At 39.0% G+C, this 23904-nt stretch overlaps 1 protein-coding gene across 1 annotated transcript in view; it reads right to left on the bottom strand.

Annotated features, from left to right (window-relative positions):
• Positions 1 to 4098: 4098 nt before the first annotated feature.
• Positions 4099 to 23904, bottom strand: part of LOC120854094 (paired box protein Pax-3-like) — an 82133-nt gene continuing 62327 nt past the window's right edge. The window contains exons 6-7 of the mRNA XM_040227915.1: positions 6114 to 6360; positions 4099 to 5619 (exon numbers count right to left, since the gene is read on the bottom strand). Of these exons, the coding sequence (XP_040083849.1) occupies positions 5585 to 5619; positions 6114 to 6360 (282 nt within the window). The 3' untranslated portion in view covers positions 4099 to 5584. The remainder of the gene's footprint in view (positions 5620 to 6113; positions 6361 to 23904) is intronic.

Below are 23904 nucleotides of genomic sequence, written 5' to 3'. Positions count from 1 at the left end.
TGGGAACTCTCAGTGATAAGAGAGAATCACTTAAAAACCATGACCATACATGGCAAAGACAAAAAAGAAACTATGAATATGTCTGCTCAGTAAGTTATATCCACATAAAAGAGCTATTTTTTGACTTCTCTATTCATAGTCATTAAAAAATAATTCCTCATCATTTTAGCAACTTGACTAGGTTATTGTGGAAGTTAAAAGTCCAGGAGCACGTTTTATAATCTGCATATTATGACCAAGGTGATTAACTAATAAAATCAATAGCTAAGATTTATTCATTGCCCACCATCTGCCAGGCATATTCAAGATACCATTTAACCCTCTATAGAGTCCAATAAAGAAATCATCACCATTTTTTTGTTCTTTAGAGTAATTTAAATTAGTTTAGAGAAATTAGATGACTTATTAGCAGCACACATTTTTTAACTGCCAATGGAGAATTTAAAACCTAGGTCTAGCATGCTTAAAATCTATAGCATTAGGCTACACTGCCTTCAGAAAACTACTTTTAGAGCAGTATGTCATTCTTAAATACGCGAGGATGCAAAGGGGTGGGAGAATGGTTTTCTCAGAAGATTGTCTCCTATACTTCGTAACCCTGTCAAGTCTAGGAGCTTGGGCTCCATTTGCTATGCATCTCTGAAATCTCTAGGCAGAGAGGCCATCTCTTCTCTGGGGTGCAGTGGATCCCATTTCAGTTCTCATCCCCAGCACTAAAAGACAGTTTCCAAAAGTGATCTTTCCAACAATGTATGTCTGATTGTATTTCCCCCTGCTTTAAAATACTGCCATGTTATTTTATAGGGAAATAGCTATTTTATAGGGAACTTGCACAGGGAGCTCGTGCTCAGTGCTCTGTGGTGACGTAGGGGAGGGAGGTTCAGGAGGGAGGGGAGATAAATATACGTATGGCGATTTACTTCATTGTACAGCAGAAACTAACACACTGCAAAGCAATTATACCTCAGTTAAAAAAAAATCCGAGTCTAGCAGTCTCATAGGTACTAAGGAGGAAGCTCTTAGAATGCAGGCCCCTTCAGGGCCCTGCAAGACTTGGCCTCTTCCATCCTCTCCAGCAGCCTTTCCTAACTGGCGATGCTGCAAATCCCCCTAAAAGAACCAGTCCAGGCTCCAGTCCACTCAGTCCCCGTGCGTGAGCCACCAAGCACAGCTGAACAAAGTCATCGTGCCCTCTCCTGGGTGCTCAAGTTTGCTCCACATCCTGTGTCCCATGACAGGTCCCTCACTGCTCCACAAGGCTGTTGTAAATGTCTGCCTCCTCCCACTGTGCTCAGCTTCAGAAAACACAGAAGCAGCAGAGGTGAACTCCTGCAACTTCGTATCCACCCACCAATATGTCTCTATTCTTCCTTACTTTCCTTATTTAAGTAGAAAATGTTTTAAAAGCTGCTCTTTCTCCTGAATAAAGCCTGTCCCTAACTGATTCCATTCCTACTATAATTCACACACCCTTGAGGTGGAGATCCTCCTTCAGAAGATCACGTTGGGATAGTTTGAGACACTCTTCATTCACTTATTTACTCAACAGGCAGGCACTGAGTACTCATTTGGGGACACACGTGGGACTAGGCACTTGGGTACCTATCAGGAATACCAAGGAGTGGGTCTATGAAAAAGATAGAACTAGCTTATATCACTGGCATTTGGCAAGAGCCCTAAATCGAGTCCTTTATTCCTATCTTCTCGTATATCATCTAACACTGATTGAAGATCCATGAGTGCTTGTCCAAGGCCAAGGCTTGTCCAAGACCTCTGGATCTCCTTGCATAAATATTGCCACTTGTCATTTGTTGATGTCTGATGCCAGCTCTCCTTACTCCCAGGTGGCGCTGGTGGTAAAGAACTTGCTTGCCAATGCAGAAGGCCCAAGAAATGCACGTTATATCTCTGGGTCAGAAAGTTCCCCTGGAGGAGGGCATGGCAATCCTCTCCAATATTCTTGCCTGGGGAATCCCATGGGCAGAGGAACCTGGTGGGCTACAGCCTATAGGGTCGCAAAGAATCTGACACAACTAAAGCGACTCCATGTTCCTTACTCATAAACGATTAAACACCAAAAAACCAGATTCTCAGAATGATTGAGGCCCAAATCTTCACCGGCAAAATGGATTTCCTTCCAAAGACATCTCGGTTCTGGTTCCATACAGCAATTATGTAGTTTGAGGAGTGATTCATCCATGGCATGTCCACACAAAGGGCATTAATTAATCCATCCGGCCCCCATTTAAGTCTCTTTCTAAATTCACAACCAGTAACCTGGTCAATTACACTGGTTCTGTATGCCAACACTAATGAAGATCCCTTCTAACAAAGGATGTTCTCCAAATATCTAAGTGTGTGTGAACATGCATTTTCAAATTGGGCTAATTAAAAGCCTAAAGCAATATGTTTGTTTCCATCACAGGCGCAAAATGTGTCAGTTTCTAGGAAAATTGCTGTCAAGGAATGACTCAGCAGTTAATATTCATATTCCACTGCTTAATAATTTTAAACTCTAAATTTCAGTTTTTACATTTAAGGTTTTTAGATCAAAGTGTATAACTACACGGACAAAGGGGAAGCACTTCACACAAAGCCAAGTTCAAACTCAGTTGAATGCTGAGAGTTCAAAGTCCTGAGGGCTGCCTGTCCCAGAGAGTGAGAATAGGGACCCCAACTAGGGTTAGGACTGGGGGAAATCAGAGCCCCGATACCCTGGAGATGGATTAGATGCCAAAAGAAGTCAGGGAAAAATGATCTATAGAGACTTTCAACATAAGAAATACAAGCAGAGTAACAGATCTCAGAGACATGTAGAAATAAGAGAAGGGCATAAAGAAGTATCAGAAAGAGGTATGAGCCACATATGGCAAATTCTGAGATCAGGAAGGAAGGGAAAGTGATATGTAAGATCAGTTTCTATTAAGTAATCCCACGGCCTAGTAGCATTTCTCTCGTGTGTTGGGAGTGAATGATTTTTCCTTTAAATACTTTGTTTTCAACTTGAGTTTGGCATTAGGATAGGTTGACATAATGAAGTGAGTACTGCAAGCAGGATTTGCAGAGATATAGTAATAAACAGTTCCACCACCAGACTGAATGGAAGTCAAAGTCTGCTTCTGCTGTTTCTGATGGTGTGTGACCTCACCCAAGCTAATGTACAATTCTGGACCTCAGTCCATTTATCTATAAATTGGGGCTTATAATGGCCATCTCACAGGATTTTATGAAGATTAAGCTAGATTACAGGACTAGGCATCCAGTAAGGATTACCTTCCTCTCCTATTATTTTTGGAATAAATAATTGTCAGAAAAGAGGAAACATATTGACTTGGAAGGATGAATGTCCGTGCTTAAAAGACCTTAAGGTATTTAAAAAATTTGGACATTTTTATCTACAGTACTGTGAGTCCTTGGAGTTTTTAACAATGAGCTCAGATGATTTGTTCCCAGGTAGCGCTAGTGGTAAAGAACCTGCCTGTCAATGCAGGAGATATAAGAGGCATGGGTTCGATCCCTGGGTCAGGAAGATTCCCTGGAGAAGGAAATGGCAACCTTCTCCAGTATTCCTGCTTGGAGAATCCCATGGACAGTAGTGGGCTCCACTGTCCATGGGATTCTCCAGGCAGGAATACTGGAAAAGGTTGCCATTTCCTTCTCCAGGGAATCCTCCAGACCATGGACTTTTAAGATCCAGGCCTCATGGTGGGAGGTGAATGGTAGACTAGCAAGCGAAGCTTCTCTGTATTATAGCCACTCCCCACGGCTCACAAGACTGTCTAAGTTCCACCTCCTGTCAGATCAGTGATGGCATTGGATTCTAATAGGAGCATGGACCCAACTGTGAACTGAGCAGGCAAGGCATCTAGGTGTGCACTCCTCAAGAGAATCATCCCAAAACCATGCCCTCTGCCTACCCGGCCCATGGAAAAATTGTCTTCCGTGAAACTAATCCCTGGTGCCAAAAAGGGTGGGGACTGCTGGTTTAATCTAAAAGGAATTACATTAGAAGTGAAGCATGAGCTTTGATGATTCCACATTTCCACATTGTTATTAATACTGCATTCACCAGTTTCCCCCCAAAAAATCAATGTTGAGCAAGTTTTTCATAACTGTTTATTCATTATAAATAGTAAATATTTACTGCACTTTTTTACAGGAAAGACATTTTTACAACACATCGTTGTTGGTTGAGGCTGCAACACGAAGATAGCTCTTCTCTCAATCCATCACCCCCTAAGACCAACGTAGGAACTAAACTCAGTACTATGTCTAGTCTCACTAACTCACTACATCATAGTTCTTAACTCTAAAAGGAATGTATTTGTGCCTACCTCATTCATGGTTCCAAGAATAGAAAGAAATAAATAACACTGCCTTCCACCATCCTGTTCCTCTGAACATCTCAAAAAACAAATTTATTGACATTCTAAAATGTCACCACACAAACATATGTAAACCTCAGTTCCTATCACCTTTCCATATTGGATATTATTGTATAATTTAAAAGTACATGAGAGCCAACATGGACATCAGTATCGCTGCCCTGCCTTTCATAGAAAAGAGAAGAATGTAAACGTAGTCATTTAAAAAGGATTATTCTCAAACATGTTCTCTCATCAAAAGGGGCAAGCTGGGTGTTGGTTGTCCAGCAAATGGCAAACTTCACTGCATTCTACCACAATGAATCATGGGCTGTGAAAAATAAAGCACCTGCAAAAATAGAATTCTGCTTCTGTTTCTAGGGCCCTGGACTTTACCAAAGCATCCGTGAGGTACACAGTATTGCACTCTGATAAGCAGCTGTGGGAATGCGCACCACTTCTTCACCCCACCCCCCACCCCCACCCAAGGTTGGCTTCCGAATGAAAATAAACTGGGCAAATGTCACACACCTCTTCCACACTGAGAAAGAAAACAAGCTTCCCTCCTGGATTTCCCCACCCTCCCATCCTGTTAGCAAGACGTGTCCACCCAGGATGTATATTGACAACCGAATTACAGATGAGGGTAAGATAACAAATAATTTATTGGGGACGTCCTTTACATCTAGTCTAACTTCCTAAAAACGGTGGCACTTATTCTTATATCCATTTCCAGTGTGTCAAAGACTCCTCCGTTCCGGCTTCATGGAGCGAGCAGTTTTAAAGTTGTCGAAGTGTCAACATCGGACGTCAAACTTGTTCTACTTTCTTCTCCGACTATATTTTCAGAATGTTCTGCTTACCCAAACCAGTTAAAATAAATCACACACACACACACACACACACAAATGGAATGTTTTAGCTCCTTGATCATCTGCACTAGAGTTGGGATATTTGATATGTAGCCATGTTAAATCATTGCCTTAAAATGTTGCATTTGTCTTTTATTGTTCCGGATCTTCCTTTTCTCCACTGCTTTTGTTCGACACGTTCAAAAGAATTTGAAACCAACTACTGGAGAAAGAAAATCAATCATTCTCCTTTGTCTCCTGTAGAGACTGCCCCCCCAAGAGGGTAATTTTTTTTCTGAGAAGATTCTTCATGTCTAGGCTGTGGAGACCGGAAACAGGGCCAGTTTACGCTCCAAGCGGACAGTTCACTTATGCGATATCTGGCTTGAGATAATGAAAGGCACCTGTAAGGAAACACACGCAGCTTTTCAGGTCAGGCTGGGACAATTCACAGCAAGGGGCAAAATCAGCTACAGGCTGACAATGTCATATTTAATACCGGGGTATCAAAGGATCGAGACTAATATTTTTATTCCTGAGACAAGTTTGACAGAACTCTGTGTCCTGGGGATTATACCCCATATGATCCTTGAGCTGACCTCATTAAGAACATGTGTTTCTAATGCCAGGGGTTATTTCGTTTGGGCCAACACTTGTGTTTTACCTAGTGGCAATCAGCTTTCACGTCTCAGCAATTAATAACCGCAAGAGGTTGTTGACATCAGTTAAGAAAATAATTATACAAGGAAGCCCTTGCTGGAACAACCAGCTGGCTTTGCCACAAAATTGATACCGGGATGGAAGGCTTAATCATGTTGGCAGCTCCCCTTTCTCCAGAAAGAGTTAAAGTGTTTCACTCTTCCAGGAATAATCACTCCCTAGAAAGTCCAAGGCTTACTTTGTCCATACTGCCCATATTGATAGCCCGTGACAGGGTCCATACTGTAGCCCGTGGTGCTATAGGTGGGTGGACAATAAGACTGAGAAGTCGGCAGACTGTCCAAGCTCTTCATATGATCTAGTCTCTGACTGCAGCTGGCCGACACCGTGGTGGTAGGTTCCAGGCCCCCAGTGAGAGGCGAGAGCGCGTAGTCAGTCTGGGGTTGATGGGGTACCCCGCCGTGGTTGGTCAGAAGTCCCATTACCTAAAATAAACAGGCAGATGGGGAAGAAGTGAGAATGCAGGGAGGACCAGACCTAGCCTGTAGCTGAAGGGATAATTGGAAAAGGCCAAGTTTGATTTCTTTGGAAATCTGCTGTGAGAGGGCCGTCCCAAAGAGGGTAACCTCAATTCAAAGTGGCAGAGCTATTACATCATGCCCAGTGATAACATCGGGCTGCAGTTTCAGAAAGAAGGAGAGAGGGTGGAAGAGAGCGGACACCATGCCCCTAGTGATAAGATCAGGCTGGAAATTCAAGGAAGGAAGGACACAGGGACAGAAGGATGGAAGGAGGGAGAAATTGTAACTGTTCCTTTTGAATAATGTTTAACCATGTTATAACTGGGAGTGTCACGTGTCATTTTAAACAGGCATTTGCTTATACTGTTTTTAAGTGACATGAATCTAAATCAAATTCTTTTTGTGTATTTTGAGATCTTTGTCTTTTTTCATAGCGTTCCCTCTCAAGAAAATTACTCTCCTTACGTTGGCCATCCTTCAGTAGTTAGAAATAAAATACTCCTTCTCTGACATTCCCTTGTGTTTTCCCCATCCTTCTTACTGTGCAATTAACACTTGGTCACCTACTTTGAATTGTGAGTGTTCTGAGGGGAGTGAACTACTGATTCTTATATTCTCAGCCCCTAACAGTTCTTAGCACTTATCAGGCAGATGATTCTTCAAATAACTTCCTCCATTTACCTAATCCTTTCATTTCTTCTCCAAACTAACATTTTCATAAGAAGTGTCAAAAAAAAAAAAAAGCCTGAAATGCAAACATATTATAAGAAGTCCGTTTGGCTTTTTAAATAACCCTGGAGAGCAAGCAAACTTTTAAAAAAACAAAACTGTAATAACAGAACAACTTTCTGATTAGCACGGTGACGAGTTTCACAAACTCAGGCTCGCTGACCCTTACAACACACTGTGATGGAAGCAAGTGGATAATTAATTTTGCAGCTGGAAAACTGCCACCCAAGAACGGAAGTGATTTTTTTCTCAACTTCGTACAAGTCGGTGGCAGGGCTCAAAAAGCAATCGCAGAAGAAATAGACTGCTGGGTAAAGAGCTTCACCTGCTCACAAAGTATTTCAATGCAGGGGCCCACCACGGCACAATACTTCCATCCTAGTCCCTCTGTATTTTAGGAAGTCTGAAGCATATGGAGATGAAAATGCACAAATAAAAGCAAGACGAAAGGGCAGTAATGGAACTCAACCTTGACTAGAGGCCTCTGTTACCCACTAAGGTAATTCAGGCCACAGAATCCTGGATGGAGGTGCAGGAGGGAGGGGTGAATCTTGCATTCCAGAAAGCTGCCTAAATTAGATTCCAAAACCAGTGAGGCCACAATCCCCCTTGGGAAGGGTTTGCATAATCCTCATAGCTAAACAAAATCTTCTTGAAACAAAGCTTTAAACTGATCCATCTTCAATTAGCCCCAAAAGACCAAAAAAGGGGGGGATGGGGTAAGAAAACAAAAGAGAATCTGTTCACCACCTTCTGGGGATCACGCTTTCTTCCTCCAGTTCTCCTCACCTCCCCCTTCCCCACACCCCCAAGTCTCTGTGCTCCCTTTCCTGTCTCCCTTCACTTGAGTTCTTGTGTAAGATGTGTGAGCCGATGGGAAGTGGAGCCAGTGTAGGGCAAGCAACACAGTTGTTCCCAAATTTTAAAAGACATTCCAAGGGATCTAAATTTTCTTAAGCTTGAAAATTTTCAAAGTCTCTAAAATTATATTCAAAAAAAATAATTATATGTTTCACAGTGTAGTTCTGTTTTCTTGGGGATTAGGGAAAATGAGAGTCACAAAGTAAAGTAAGAATCAATAAGATTCCCAGCTCTAGGAGGATGAAAGTCACCAGAACTTGGGCTCTCATATAATGCTATCTACAGTAAGTTGATTACTTCATTTTCTCATTTAAAAAAACCTAAACATAATGCAAAAGGCATTTATTTCCTGAATGTTCTTCCACCTATACTAGTTGGTTGTTTTTTCTTTTCCTTTTTTTTTTTTTTTTTGCCTTTCTTTGAGCTCATATAGGTGATTTTATGGTATTTGTTGGGAAATTTTGTAAAGGTCAGTTGATATACTAATTTATTAAATATTTTCTTTCAGCCCAAATTACTAATGTCTATTAGAAGAAAAAAGTCTTTAAAATAGAAGTTGCTCAGTACCAAACACAATCCTTTCAAATCAGGAGCACCTCCTTGAATGCCAGACTAATAGACAAGAGTGGATAAGGAAAATAAAAATATTAAAAATGTACCATTTTGGGGAACCCTCCTACACTGTTGATGGGGATGTAAACTGGTACAGCCACTATGGAAAACAGTATAGAGATTCCTTAAAAAAAACAGCAATCCCACTCCTGGACATATATCCAGAGAAAACCATAGTTCAAGAAGATACATGCACCCCAGTGTTCATTGCAGCACTATTTACAACAGCCAAGATATGAAAGCAACCTAAATGTGCATAGACAGATGAACAGCTAAAGAAAATGTGGTACATATATACAAAGGAATATTACTCAGCTGTTAAAAAGAATGAAATAATGCCATTTGCAGCAACATGGATAGACCTGGAGATTATCATACTAAGTGAAGTAAGTCAGAGAAAGACAAGTATCAGATGATATGAAGAATCTTAAAAAATGATACAGTGAACTTATTTACAAAATAAAAATAGACTTACAGACTTAGAGAACGATCTTACAGCTACTAGAAGGGAAGTGTGGGCAGGGAGGGATAGACTGAAAGTTTGGGATTGATATATATACACTGCTATATTTAAAATATATAACCAACACAGACCTGCTGTAGAGATCAATACACTGTAATAACCTAAATAGGAAAAGAATTTTTAAAAGAATAAATATAGCTATAGGTATACCTGAATAATTTTGCTATACATCTGAAACTAACACAACATTGTTAATCAACTACACACCAATAAAAAATAAAATTTTAAGTATGATATTTTTAATGAAAGGGGATTTTAACACAGGGCACAAATATTTTACTGTGTAAATAACCTGTGCTAAGTTTTTTGCAAAAAGCACTTAGGAAAGGCAACTTTGTAACTATATCAAATCAGAGAAGAAAAATATACAGTGTTACTGGATAAAAAAGAAGTATATTTTTAATAGTGTTCTTCATGAAGATACTACTTGAAATTCTGTTAATGGTATATCACTTTAAGGAAGAAATGGTACACTCTATGTACCATTACAGTTGAAGAGTAAGAGCAAAATTTTATTCAAAACATGCCCACTCTCCCATGAGCTATATGTACATTTTTGTGATAAACTTTTAAAATCCTCTGCCATATATTTTTTGTTTATAAAATTTTGAAGGCAGTAATAACTTTGTCCATGGGGGAAAATACATGAAGACCCTAAAAGAGAAGAAATGAGTCCTTCTGAGAAGCAAAATTCAACTTATGCTGTTTTTGTAGCAACTTATTGGAGTTGCTGAATTAGAAAATACCTTAGGACAGGAAGACCTTGAAACATTATCTACTGATGGATGGAGAAGATACGGTATTATCTCCAAGGCCATATTCTAGGGCAAGAGAAAGAGAGTTCCTTAAAGGTGCCAGGGCACAGTATCCTGAAGACATCCTGGGTCCTGATCCAATCTGGAGGAGTGGCTGCTGTGTGAATGGAACAAGAAGGATGCTTGTTAGGTCTTCCTGTCACTATTACCAATGTCACACACCCGAAGCTAGTGACAGCTCCTATATCAGCAGCTGCCCTTAGCTCAGCAGCCCAATATTTCCAGAGGCTAATGTGAGGAAATAAAGAGGACCAGAGACCCATTATCCCCTTGACTTCCCTGAGCAAGCCCAAGAGACAGATCGTCTCCCATGAGTTTTTCTTTCCATTGAGACAGTAACACATTGTAACCATGACTTCTTTCTCAGGAATTGTATAAGGATGGAGAAAGAAGCACTAATACAACCCTACATGTGCTCTGAAATGGAAGCTAATGAATGATGATAACTAACACAATTAATTTCAATGTTTCTTGCTGAGAAAACGTGAGATGTATATACATCATTTTACTAACTTCTTATTTAAAAATCAAAAAGGAAATCTGTGTTAGGAAAGAAAAATAACTATATCAATACAAAATGTATTACTTTCCCCTAACATAATTTAAAACCTCAATTCTCTATGGAAGGGTCCTATTACACTTTTATGTACGTTTCTTTGAAAGCAATTTTACTATTCCATGTGGTTCAAGGGAAGCTATGGAAATTTCTTTTTGCTGCACAAAGTTGGGGAACGAACTTCTTAGAACTCCCCCAGTATGGTCACAGAATGTCTTCCAGTCATATTTTAAAGAATATTGTCAGGATCTTTTTCATAAATGCTTTTCCTACAGCAAATTGTAATTCAAAGCCTAAAATAAAATCGTCACTGGTTGCAAAGTGGGGTTTTTTCCTCATAAGCTATCAGTAAGGTATTTCTACTACAGGCCATTTTTGCCTGATTTTATTTTTTAATTTGAGATAGAAGAAACACAATCGCCTGGTTTTCACAAATAATTTCAAAGGAAAAAAAAATACTCAGGGCTACTCAGTTCTGTCAACTGAACACCAGTCATATTCTTATTAAATGTCAGATAAGTCCAGGAACAGCAATGAGCAAGAAAATTATTCCTTTTCTAAAGATATCTGTCTGTCTCCTTGGGAAGGGAGATAGGAGGAGGATTTTTTTTTAACTTTTAGTTGAGTACAACTCTAAGGTGAAGCATATAAAAAAAAATCTATTAAATATATTGGTAAATATTTCCCAGATGTCATTTCTAAATTGTTTTATGGACAACCTTTAAAAATAAATTCAAACCTTAGAATCATCAACCGGGACTTCTGCCGGTTCCTTAGTCATTCCCATTATTAGAAGCTTTTTTGAAGATCCTTTTAAACTCATTCTCAAGTTTCAGAATTCCAAATAGGTTGTTTATATCTTGATTGGAAGATTATATGGTTCAGGAAAAACTAACTTTACAATTGCTTCATGCCGTATTTCTTGAATTAATTTTCCTATTGTAAGATTAAATATAAAAGATTTAAAAAAAACTGTGAGCCAAATTAAGATTTACATTTAAAACAATGTGTCTGGAAAATATTTGTCTTGGCTTACGTGTTATGATTTTGCCATCAGTTAAAAGTGCTTAGAGCTTATCAGAAATCTAAAATGATTTAGCATATTATGGTGTACGTCTAGGCACTTCTTTTTTCCTTAGCAGGAATCCTGGTTCATGTCTTTATTTTCTTTTTTGCTCTTAAGTAATCAGATGTTCTTCTAACTTAACATTTACTAATACACATTTAGTTGCATTTTGGAAAACCACTGTGAGTTACAGCTTTGTATGATACAGAGGTTTTATTTTAATAGCTTCTACACTTTTCTTAAAAATCTAATGATTTTAAACTTTTAAAATCTGGATATAATTTATTTCCAGAACCAAACAAAAATTCCAAATGTTTATGCAAGTGTATTTTTCAATACTGGTGCTACTGAAGTTACCTGATAGTTAAATTTCAGCAACTATATTTTTAAGGCATTACCTAAACCTAAACTTGAACAGTGGAGACTTTTCTGAAAATGTTGTCTTCAGATTCAAATGCCTTAGGAATTATCCTGCAGTTGATTAGCATCTAAATAATTAGATTTTTTTTGCCCTCTCTGTTTGAAAGCTGTAAGAAGGAAGTTGCCTTAAGGCAGAAGTTTCTCTTAAGGTAAGGATGATGACCTTCTCACCCACCCAGAGTTAGGGAAGGGCATGGCTGACCTCTGCCTAACCAGAAAGAAAACTAGTACATGTAAAATATCCAGCCAAATACATACTTATTGTGTTGGCCAAAAAGTTTGTTCAGGTTGTTCTGTACATTTAAAGACCCAAACAGAAAAACTCGAATGAAATTTTTGGCCAACTCAAATTTTTCTTTAATGTTAATCCTTAGCTAACATTTTTAAGTAGCTCGGTTTCATGCATGATGAAAAAGTAAGAGTGCCAGACAAGTGTGGTTCATATGGTACATACATTTCCAAGATTTATTTGAAAAAAGCACTGTAAGTACTGTATAAGCTAAACTTTTAAGTGTTACATGTGCTTTAATCTCCAAGTCTGTGATCAGTTACAGAATGATTTTTACTTTATTAGTTCTTTAGAATATCTCTTTCTCAATAGACCTAAACTGTCAAATGGATAGCAACAGAGACTTCTTTAGACACTGATGACTAAAATATAAATCTAGGCAGAAAATTCAGAGAAGGCAATGGCACCCCACTCCAGTACTCTTGCCTGGAAAATCCCATGGACGGAGGGGCCTGGTGGGCTGCAGTCCATGGGGTTGCTGAGGGTCACACACGACTGAGCCACTTCACTTTCACTTTTCACTTTCATGCATTGGAGAAGGAAATAGCAACCCACTCCAGTGTTCTTGCCTGGAGAATCCCAGGGACGGAGGAGCCTGGTGGGCTGCCGTCTGTGGGGTCTCACAGAGTCGGACACGACTGAAGCGATTTGGCAGCAGCAGCAGCCAGAAAATTAACATAGAAACGGCTTGCAAGAGACATATATACATATACACATACGTATAGAGTGTATTTCTAGACAATGATGGACAATCATATCATGTCCATCTATTATCAATAAAATAAAGCCCATTAAGAAAAAGTTCATTTCACCTAAATGAACACTTATGGTTAATACAATTGCTATTTGACTATGTTAGACCCACCATGGGCTGTAATAAAATTCTCATATGTTTTAATTCATTTACGCATGCCTGCATTTAATATGCTTTGTGACCATGTCTACAATTAATATGATTTATTAGAAAAGAACATGTGTGATATTGAGGGGGGGAGGGGATAGCATACATATTTTTTCTTCTATGAATGAAAAATACAGCAAAACGGCTCAAGGAAAATTGTGAGCTGTTAGCATATTAAGATGGACTGACAGAGCCCTGAGTAAACTTGAGGGAGTTAATGATATCCTCTTATCTGACCCTGACACATTTGCAGCATGTAATTTACAGAAGCTCTGTCCAGGGAATCTTGACAAATGCTCCTAACGATGTCAGGGCAATGTTCCATTCTAATGTAAAACACATGTGGGTCAGATACCCTCATTCATCACTTAGCACAGAGAGTCTCCAACTCTTTCTGGGAGGAATGACATTACCTGCTGTTAACTCTTCTCCTTTCAGGAAATTTCTCACCACCGCAGTAGCCCTCTGAAGAGTAAGTACTCAAACCTATCACTGTTTCAAAAACCTGTCTAAAAAACATGACTGTGGAAAATCAAGCATATATCTTGGTTTAATTTCACGACTACTTCTGGACACGTTTGCTAAATATTAATTGACCTTTTGAGACCTAAGAAACCAAATATAGACAGGAAAAAGCTCTACACCTGGGCATTCCACAGTCCTTCAATGAAATGGCGTTTAAAATTCTAATTGCCTATAAACTATGCTTGCATTCAAGGACATGCAGGGCTGATTCACCCTAATAACCATTCATAAAACGCACACCTTACTGAATCCTAACTGCCCAGTTCTGTTTGAGATTCTCGTACAACCTTACAATAACCTAGCATCCACATTACCTTTTAGAAAGAAGGGCCTCAACACTGCCCCCTCTGAAGCAGGAGGATGCTCGGTTATACTACATCTCCAATCCCCCCACAAACTTGGAAGGCAGACATTCCATTTCCTACTAAGGGAGGAAAAAGTTGCCCAGCTCAACAACGAAATTTCTTCTTTCTTCCAGACCATGTGTGATGTAGGCAAATATTTTTGTGGTTGCCCAAAGCCCATGTCATAAGACTCCATCTACTAAATGCCTAAAGACTACAGAAACGGACCTTCCGATTTGGCCTCAGGACAGAGAAAAGAGCCAAGTGAAAAGATCAAGTGATACTGATTTAACAAGTAGCTATCAGGGAAACTATTTCTATTAACCATGGGAAATGGTTAACAGATCACAGCCTCACAAAAGTCTGAGAATGAACTTACCCTTCAAGAAGAGTTTTCTGGCCTGTTTCACAGGTTTTTGTGTTAAGGCAGAATAAACTTTCATTTAAAATGCTTGGAAACAACTGTATACACATGGGACAACATCTGAGAATGCAGTCTTCTAAGAATTAGAAGCTAAGTTAAAATCCTACCTACTTTAATCCCCCCACCTTCACAATGCCAGAGAAACTGGACCAATAAGGACATGGTGATGCTTTTTCTCCTCTAAACTTATTTGTGTCCTTGATTATAATAGGCAGGGGCTATGTCTCCTATTGCCCAGGCAACCTGAAGTAGCTGGCAAGATTCAGAGCCCATGTACGTAGACAGTTCTTTTATCTACAGAAATGAACTCTGCTCCTAAAGATCCTGACAAAATAGAATCTTTGTAATTTAGTGATAAAGAGTACTCCCCAGTCAGTTAACTCAGAATTACTTAAGATTGTCCTTTACTTTCTAAAACCTTTCCATTGTACCTGTTGTTTTAGCTAATTTTCTCCTTTGTTGGTGAGAGAGAAGTATAGTTCATCAGACTCTCCTGCCTTTGAGGTTATCTAGTATCACAGAAGCAGAACCACTGATTTTTTAAAAATGAGTTCATGTCACTACTGCTTGCTTACTAAGTCACTTCAGTCGTGTCCAATTCTTTGCAACCCTATGGACTGTAGCCTACCAGGGTCCTCTGTTCATGGGAGTCTCAAGGCAAGAATACTGGAGTGGATTGCCATTTCCTTCTCCAGGGATTCTCCCCCGCCAGGGACTGAACCTGCACCTCTTGGGTCTCCTGCATTTGCAGGCAGGTTCTTTACCACTAGTGCCACCTGGGAATGTCAGTATTACATTTCAATAAATCAAAACAAGAATAAGAATAGGAAACAAGAAGACAACCGTGTCCCATCCCTACTCTTAGCCCCATGCAACGAAGGATGGTTGCCTCTTGTTTTCATTATAGTGCATGCTGTCACTGAGTCATGTCCAACTCTTTGAGACCCCATGGACTATAGCCTGCCAGGCTCCTCTGTCCATGGAATTCCTGACAAGAATACTGGAGTGGGCTGCCATCTCCTCCTCCGGGGGGTCTTCCCAACCCGGGGATCGAATCCACATCCCCTGTGTCTCCTGCGTTGGCAGGCGGATTCTTTACCACTAAACCACCTGGGAAGCCACAGGTGATCTGAATTACTCAAACAAAACTAATTTTTGTACAATGTATGTGGGGGCAGTATCATATCCCAGGTATATTCATTACAATGACTGCAATCTGAATGGACGCCACTATGAGTCCTTGGGCCTTTAAAATGTCTAAGGAGAATAACTGAAAATACCCCAGTCACCAAGAAACTGCTTTTCCTTTGATGGTATTCAGCTTCTACATTTGCCTTCTTCCTCAGAGACAAACAAAAGCATGTTTTTTGGTCAGAGGCCCACATGATTTCTTTTTTAAGTAAACAATAATGAAAGCTCTATTGCAACAGACAGTATTATCTCTTTACCAAAATGCATTTAGTTCTTTTAAGTACTATGTTTCTCAGCATAGCTCTATAGGGTGATTCTTTTTCAATACCTTCCAAGTTTAACAAGAGAATGGAACAGAAGATGAGACAGTTTAAGCAGCTTGCCCCAAGACACACAGCTTGTAACTGGCTGTCAAGTATTGCAATCTAGTGCTTTTGACTTTGGCGTTCCTGCTTAGATCAATGAGTTACACCCACATGGCCATCAATTCACTAAACAGGAATTCTCTGTTTTTACTCATTTTCATACCCATCGATATTATTAAGCAGTTTATAGCTTCTTTTCTAAAATTACCCCTTTTTCCCCTAAGGTCACCTACAGAGGATGACAATGTATTCAAGCAGAAGATAATATCAGACATTAACAGAAGAAACATTCACTAGTGAAAAATATAAAAAACAATTCTAGAAATGGACAAATCATGAGTTGGGTCTCTACTCTCCACTGCTTTCATTCAGCACTTCCTAGAAAATGTTCCTCAAAATTTAGTAGTCTGATACTCAACAAAAGGGATCCATAGTCAAATTAGAGAATGCCAAGTTAAACATGTTTTTATACTGCAAGATTTGTCAGAGCCTTTAGTAGGCTAATATGCACTGGGACTCTGAAAGATAAAGGGATATAATTTGAAATATTTACCAGATTTTTGATTCAAAATCTTTTTTCCTCAAACCACCATTCCACAGAGCCCACTTTGGGAACAAGCCTTTATTATGAGACACTGTTTGGTTTCTAGGCATTCAAAGATGATTACAACCTAGTATCATGCCTCTAGAAGCTCATGATCCAAGGGGGGATGGATATATTGTAATACAGTGCGGTATGTGTTTTAACAAGGTATAAACACACTACTGTGGCATCAATAGAGACTAAAGGAATTCTGCCTAGAAGCATCACAAAAGGGATGACACTGAACTAGAAATTTTTCCGTGGAATTGTACATATAGAGGGTCATTTCTTTTGAGGATTTTTACATTTCATCTTAGCCAAAAGGCGGAGAAGTGATACAGAGTGTTTCTTTAATCTGTAAATATCTAATTAGACTTTTTAATGCAAGCAGGGCAAAATGAGACATCAGTATTTCATGGGGGGAAAAAAGACGGTTATTTCTTTAAATAATACCTGCAGTCCTCTCACAGCTAAGAAATACTCCCTACAAAGTAGGAACAACCCTTTGATTCTACAAAATGCACTGTTTCAAAGGGTCTTTATCATCTTTTCCATTGATCAGTGGAGACAACGCAATCACTAATCCCAGAAACTCTAGTTCACTGAACTCTAGCTAAATGTCAAGAGTAATTTTAAAATATTATACTACATATTGAAAAATATACGCCTCTGATGGAACCCAGACTGTTTTGCAGAGACAGATTCTTTTTTTAAAAAAAGAAAAAACAACAAAAAATAGTACACAACTAATGACTGAATCCAGTCTTCTGCGTCTGCAGTACAAAGCATACATTCAACTTCTAATTGAATAAATATGCAAGTATTCAGATTTCTGTAGATATTGCCGTTTTGCAAATGCAGTAATAAATTAAAAGCTTTACGTTGCATTCCAACCACATATAAAGGGTTGATTCAGGCCGTTGGCCTCACACTAGAATCCAGCATGGCTTTCCTATGTTTTACTGATTACAAAGAAAAACTTTTTACTCTAGTAGCTTAATTATAAACCAAGCAATCACACTCAATTTTTTCTCCCTGATGGCTAACGGAATTCAAATGGACCTAAAAACCATGGGGTTGTTACATTTGATTTGTTCAATGTACAAGAGAAAGTAGCTGATAGAATTTCTATTTAAATCAATATAATTCACACACACATACAAATTTAATTCAGCAAGAAAGGTTTTCTCGTGGCTCATTTCAGTGACATGAGTTAAGATTTAGTCACTGGAGTCTGCTGCTCCTTTCTTCTCTTAAAAAGGGAGATTTTGGCCAAGGACTTGTTTCTCTCACAATTCTTCAACTCTGGATAACTAACACAAGAGGCTGTGGCTAGAACTGATATAAACCAGTGCTCTCCTCATACTCTTTAAGGGTAGCAACCACAGCCTTCGGAGAAAAACCAAAGGCACCATGTCAATTACAGCCTGCCTTGATTCAACAAATGGATTAGCAGCAATGTTTTCACCACCAAGCAGGACATCTTGAAAACCTAATGTGGCAAAATGGAAACCTGCAAATGGTCAGCGGCTACTCTGGTATAGCTGAAATGGGCTTACTGATGATCATAAACATCCTTGAGCCTTCATAAACATGTAAGGCTTCTGAACCTCATGAATTGCTTTAGAAATGAAACAGAAAGAGGCTGAAGCTTCAGAGAGGCTGCCACTTTCTCTCTCCAGGCTTTGTTTGACACCCAACCAATCTCTTTAATGAAAAGCACTGTTTTCTGTCCACAGATGAATCTCTGGAAATTGTAAAAAAAAAAAGAAGAAGAAAAGAAGTGCCTCTGTTGGGAAATGAGTTGGTGGCAGGCCACCTGCTTGCCTGCTCCTTCACGATGATAAAGGTAAGTTGAGGGCAGAGGATCTGCAAACTTGTGTGTGAAATGGACAGAACAAATGGCCTGGCATCAAGTAGCTTCTGGATGTGTGCCCAAAATGTCCAGAAAAATAGCTCTCCTGAAACAGGAGCTGCCACGAGGGGAAGTCTTACTGCTTTCACATGCATCAACAGTACAAAAGAAGGTCAAGGAATTGCCATGCCACAATGAAAGGGACATTCTTTCTATAGGAAACAGAAGAGTATCCATCACAAGCATTCTTAAGGACGGTACCCCATTCACATAACAAACTGATCTGTAGTAAACCCTTACACCTTCGATGGACACAGATCCTTCATCTTGCCTTGCAGCTAAGGAATTTGAGATAATTAGGAACACTGTGATCCAAGAAATGACAAGCAAAATCAAAAGCAGTCTTGAGTTTGGTGTATACATATTAACACTTAAATGCATCTCCCTAATAAGTTTCAGGATTAACAAATGTTTGTCAAAAGAAACTGTGCTGAGCAATTGAAATCTGATTTGAAATGGAACCACGACAGTCTAATACATATATGCATGAAATGGAGAAGCTGCCTAACAGGCGTAGCTGACACCAAATATGCAATTTACATACATTACACACTAATAATCTCAATTTTAATATTATTCTTTAAAAGCAACTGGATGGGTGGTGAAGTTAAAGGGTTCCTTTTGTAAAATATGAATAAGAACAAAAGTTGATCCTGGTGTCTTCCGCCATTAACCGCAATCTCGTTAGTATAAAGATCTATCTGCTCTTTCTTGGGTCTGTTTCAGAGACAGCATCTCATCCCCACAAAGCTGTGATGATTCAACCAGACTTAACAGAGGTATGGTCCATAAACTTGATGAGATCTGCAGACCTACTCTTTGTTCCTGAGGTGCTGAGTGGTGAGCAAACATTCAAGCATGTTGAAGCCTGGTACACAAATCTTTATGAGAATTTTTTTTCTTTCCTCAGTAGATTACCCATGAAATAGGACAGGTGTACTGGTTATTCAATTACATCTTACCCAAGACCTGGACAAAATTTGCAGTGAGGTCTGTGAGCGTAGATCTTACCGTGGGGATTTATTAATAACAGTTAAATGTTGTCTAAAACAAAACTTTTTTTTGTAATTTAAGCCTATTTTCTTATTTTATCATTGGTTTCACTCATAAAACCAGAAACAAAAATCACTCCATCTGTTCTAAACATAAAATGTGTTCATAATAATCCAGATTTATACCAAATGTATTTTTAAGTATTGCTGAACTGAGAGAGTACTCAAAATTTATAGCCTCTGAGGTTGCAAAGAGGACTTCCTCTTTTTAAGGAAGAAAATGCTTAAAATGAACACAGCAAAGGCTCAGAAAGCTTCTTGGATATCAAATGGCTCCACAGGAAAAAAAAAATGTCAATGATATAAGACTAAATGAATCAAAACCATATGGATCAAATTTTCCCTAAAATACACAGTTTGAAAAATTAAGGAGGAAAAGTGCTTGGCAAAATGTGTTTTAGGTTTTACCAAACCCAAAACATTTGAAGAATCATTTGCAATGGTTGATGAACTCTAAATGCAGCCAAGTTGGCCCATTTTTGCATACTACATAACAACAACAAAAAAAAGCTTCCTAGAAACCTGTAACCCACTGATACTGTATTTCACTCAAGAAATCATTAGAAGCTGTCACCAAAAACTGTGGAATTTTGTAGGATTTGGGTCGGGGGGGGGGTTGAAATGATATGTTTGTTCATTTTATTGTCCTTGTTTTAGAGGTTTAGCTATGTGTGTTTTGGAGGTGGGGGAGCAGTCAGGGTAGTATTTCTTGCAAAGGAAAGTTAATTAGAAGAACATGGGCCAAATGTTAATTAGTCTCACGTCTCAAGCATCTGGTTGTATTTCCTTGGCTCCATATTCCAGGTCGGCATTCCTTTTTCTCCACTGCACATGCAGGAAGGTGCTGGGAACATACCAGCTGGGTTTGGAGGGAAAATACATGGTCTCTATTTCCCTGTTTTCTTTCTGTGATGTCCCCACACCAAGAACACACAACTTTTCAAAAGAGGGCGCTACTGCAGGGTATAGTGAGTTGAACGGTTTTCTTCTCAAGGGGTGTTTTGTCATTTGTTATAAAAGCCTCAACTTCTAGAATGGTTATGTAGAAATTCAGAGACAGCAGAAAATTTCAAGGAAATTATCCTATTCTCCTTCCATCCAACACTGAGAATCTCAAGATATCTTAACAAATCCAGCTTTGGAGGGAGCGTGAAGCCCAGTCGTTCATCTGTGAAGCCTTTCCATTCTCCCCGCTGGAAAACCAAGGTGAATATCAGTGCTGGAGCCCATGGAAATCTTTCTACGACATCATGCCTCTTTGGCAAATTAAATGTGTAATTTGGTTTATTAAAGAACTAGTGAAACTGGAAAAGAGACTTCTCTGGCTGTCCAGTGGTAAAGAATCTGCCATCCAATGCAGGAAACGTGGGTTCGATCACTGTTCAGGGAACTAAGATCCTGCACCAGAGGGCAACTAACACTGCAAGCCATAACCCAAGAAGCCTGCAGGCCACAACTGGAGAATCCCATGCACTGAAACTAGCGAGGCCCACACACCGCAACTAGGAAAGCCTGTGTGCCGTAATGAAGACCCAGCACAGCCAAAAAAGCCTGGAAGAGCGACAGACTTGGCTTTTACCTCTGCCAGTGACTCTGACTGTGTTGCACCGGCCTCAGCTTTTCCATAAATAAAATGGATACAGTGATGGAGTCCCTCAGAACAAAATACACTTGCCAACAATTCAGTAATGCACAGACACTTTAAGCAACTTGAGAAGGGATATGATCAATGTCTCTAAAAGTTTTCATCAGGATTCTGAGATTCAGAATGTCACACACGTTTGTCAATCTGTTGCTACTCTCATCTGACCAACTGGACAGTGACCTTTTCCTCAGTCACTGCTTCACACCCATCCCTCCGAAAGCTGAGAATTTCTCTGAGGAAAGCAGTAAGGGCATCTGAGAAACACCCTTTGACTCATGGCTCTGATGCCAAGCCTTAAAAGAATCTTTGTTTGAGGGAGCAGATAGATATGTTAGAGGCCCCAGAGGAAAATCAACTAAATCCCACACACAAACCGTAAGGAATAATTTGCTTATCATAATGATGTCTATTAATTCCATTAACTAGAAAGCTGATTTTACAATGGTTCACACACATTCTAACGCGTGATTTCCAAGTCTGAAGGGCAAATGATACATCAACATCAATGCCAGTAGGAAAAAAATCAAATAAGATGCACAAATAAAATGGCATCTACTAAAGAGATCTACAATGAACTGATCATAATGACTCAAAAAACTTTAGATCCAATTTCATTTAAATTAGTAGATAAGAAAAGACCTATGATGAAGTACAAAGGCAGGGAAAAGGCGAGATGGAAGCTTACATATTTTATGATATAGTATATATATATATATATATACTATCTCAATTATGTATGTATTTTTAAAGCATAACACCCAAAAAGAGCTGGAAGGTAAAATGCAAAAATATTAGCAGTGGCTGCCTAGGGGAATTTTTTTCCTACTCCAGAGAAAGGAAATCCTAAAAAAAAAATTTTTCCCCATTTCCTATAATAACCAAAAAGTACTTTTTATTACTAGGGGAAGTTAAAAGATTGATAAGAAAAATGCATAAAGCAAAAAAGCATGTAAAGAGTGCATTAGAAAAGAGTGTTAATTAACCCAAATCCAAAAGTTTAGAAAACTAGCTTCTATAAAATTATTTTAAAATATGAATAAAGTCCCCACCTTTTTTTTTTTTAATCTGTCTTCTCTCCACCCAGCTAGGTGCTGTAAGTAATGAGGTTCTACACAAGGAGCCAGGAATTCTGTCTAGTCCCAGCTCTCTCACTAGCGATATGGCCACAAGTTCTCTGAGCCTCAGTTGACTTGTCTGCGTATCAGACTTTCAGCCAGAGATAGGAAGTGCAAGAGTTGGAAAGAAGAGGAGAAATGGCAGTTGTAGGATTAGTTCCTTTAAGATCTATTTTTGTTTTTTTTTTAATGTGGACTATTTTTAGTGAATTTGTTACAATATTGCTTCTGTTTTGATTTTTTGGCCCTGAGGCATGTAGGATCTTAGCAACCACGGATTAAACTGGCACCTCCTGCATTGGAAGGCAAAGTCTTAACCATTGCACCACCAGGGAAGTTCTCCATATTTAATATTATATGATCCAATATATCAATAAGCACTTCCCTATAACAAGCAAAAAGACTCAGCCATCACCATTCTTTACCCTTTTCTTTAGATAAACAGGTAAACTAGCTGTTAAATGTGGGCTGTTTTCTTCAATTTTCTTTACAATATTTTCTTAAACTTTTTTATTGGAGTATAATTGTATTACAATGTGTTAGTTTCTGCTGTAAAAGGAAGTGAATTGGCTCTATGGATACAATATCCCCTCCCTCTTGGACCTCTGGCCACACCCTGTGTCATGGCAAATCTAGTTTCCCGGCCAGGGATCAAACTCACACCCCCTAGCACTAGAAGGCAGAGTCTTAACCACTGGACTCCCAGGGAAATCCCTATGATATCTTTAATAAAGACAAACAACCAAAAACAGTGAACATATCCCTCTTTGCTTAAATAGAGGCATTCCTGAGAAGCGGTCAGTCTCAAAGACTATAGAAAAGTAAGTCCTAATTCCCAATTCGCCTAATGCTCCTATTCCATCTATTTTGTATATACGTCCGGCAAGATGTTGATTCACTCAGCTATTTTTCTCCAATTTTGCCTAAGGAAATAAGGAGGAACTTCACATTATTCATCTCTCTTCTAACTCACTAGAGATACCACAGCAACTAACACAACTGGTGGTTTGAAGAGGAAATATATGGTAGAAATGCAAAATATTCTGGATATCCACAATATAATAAGTAAGGAGTTAACATAATGTATAAGAACATTGTAAAGAAACACAGAAGTTGCCCGAGGAATTTTCCATTGCTTGATAATGGAATCATTCCTGCCCTACTGCCAACTCTAGAATCATAGCCAGTCTTCTTGAAATCAAGGACTAACAGTTTCAAAGTCAAGTGCTAGTACTTCCACTTAAATAACACAGTATAATACCTGTGTTATAATATTCGACCACTGACATATGCCAAGAGAATCCTGGGTCTCACCTTACAGAGTTGAAGTTTACTTTTATGCAAACTCTCAACCGAATTGTGTTCATAAAAAACTTTTCTGTGGCCTCAAGCTGCTTAACGTTTTAAACTGCAGAGACAACTACTTCTGATGTTATTTGTAAACTGTGGGAGAAGCTTCTATGCTCTAAATACAGCCCTTTAAACATGAATCTATTAATATAAGTCCATGATTTTCATGCAAAACCACATTCACAAAGGCCAGTACTTGGAAATTAAGTCTATTAAAGTCCTGTAGG

This window comes from Oryx dammah, unplaced genomic scaffold (genome assembly GCF_014754425.2).
Source record: "Oryx dammah isolate SB20612 unplaced genomic scaffold, SCBI_Odam_1.1 HiC_scaffold_27, whole genome shotgun sequence".
NCBI classification, from domain to species: domain Eukaryota; kingdom Metazoa; phylum Chordata; class Mammalia; order Artiodactyla; family Bovidae; genus Oryx; species Oryx dammah.
This window is presented reverse-complemented; position numbering and strand designations above follow the sequence as displayed.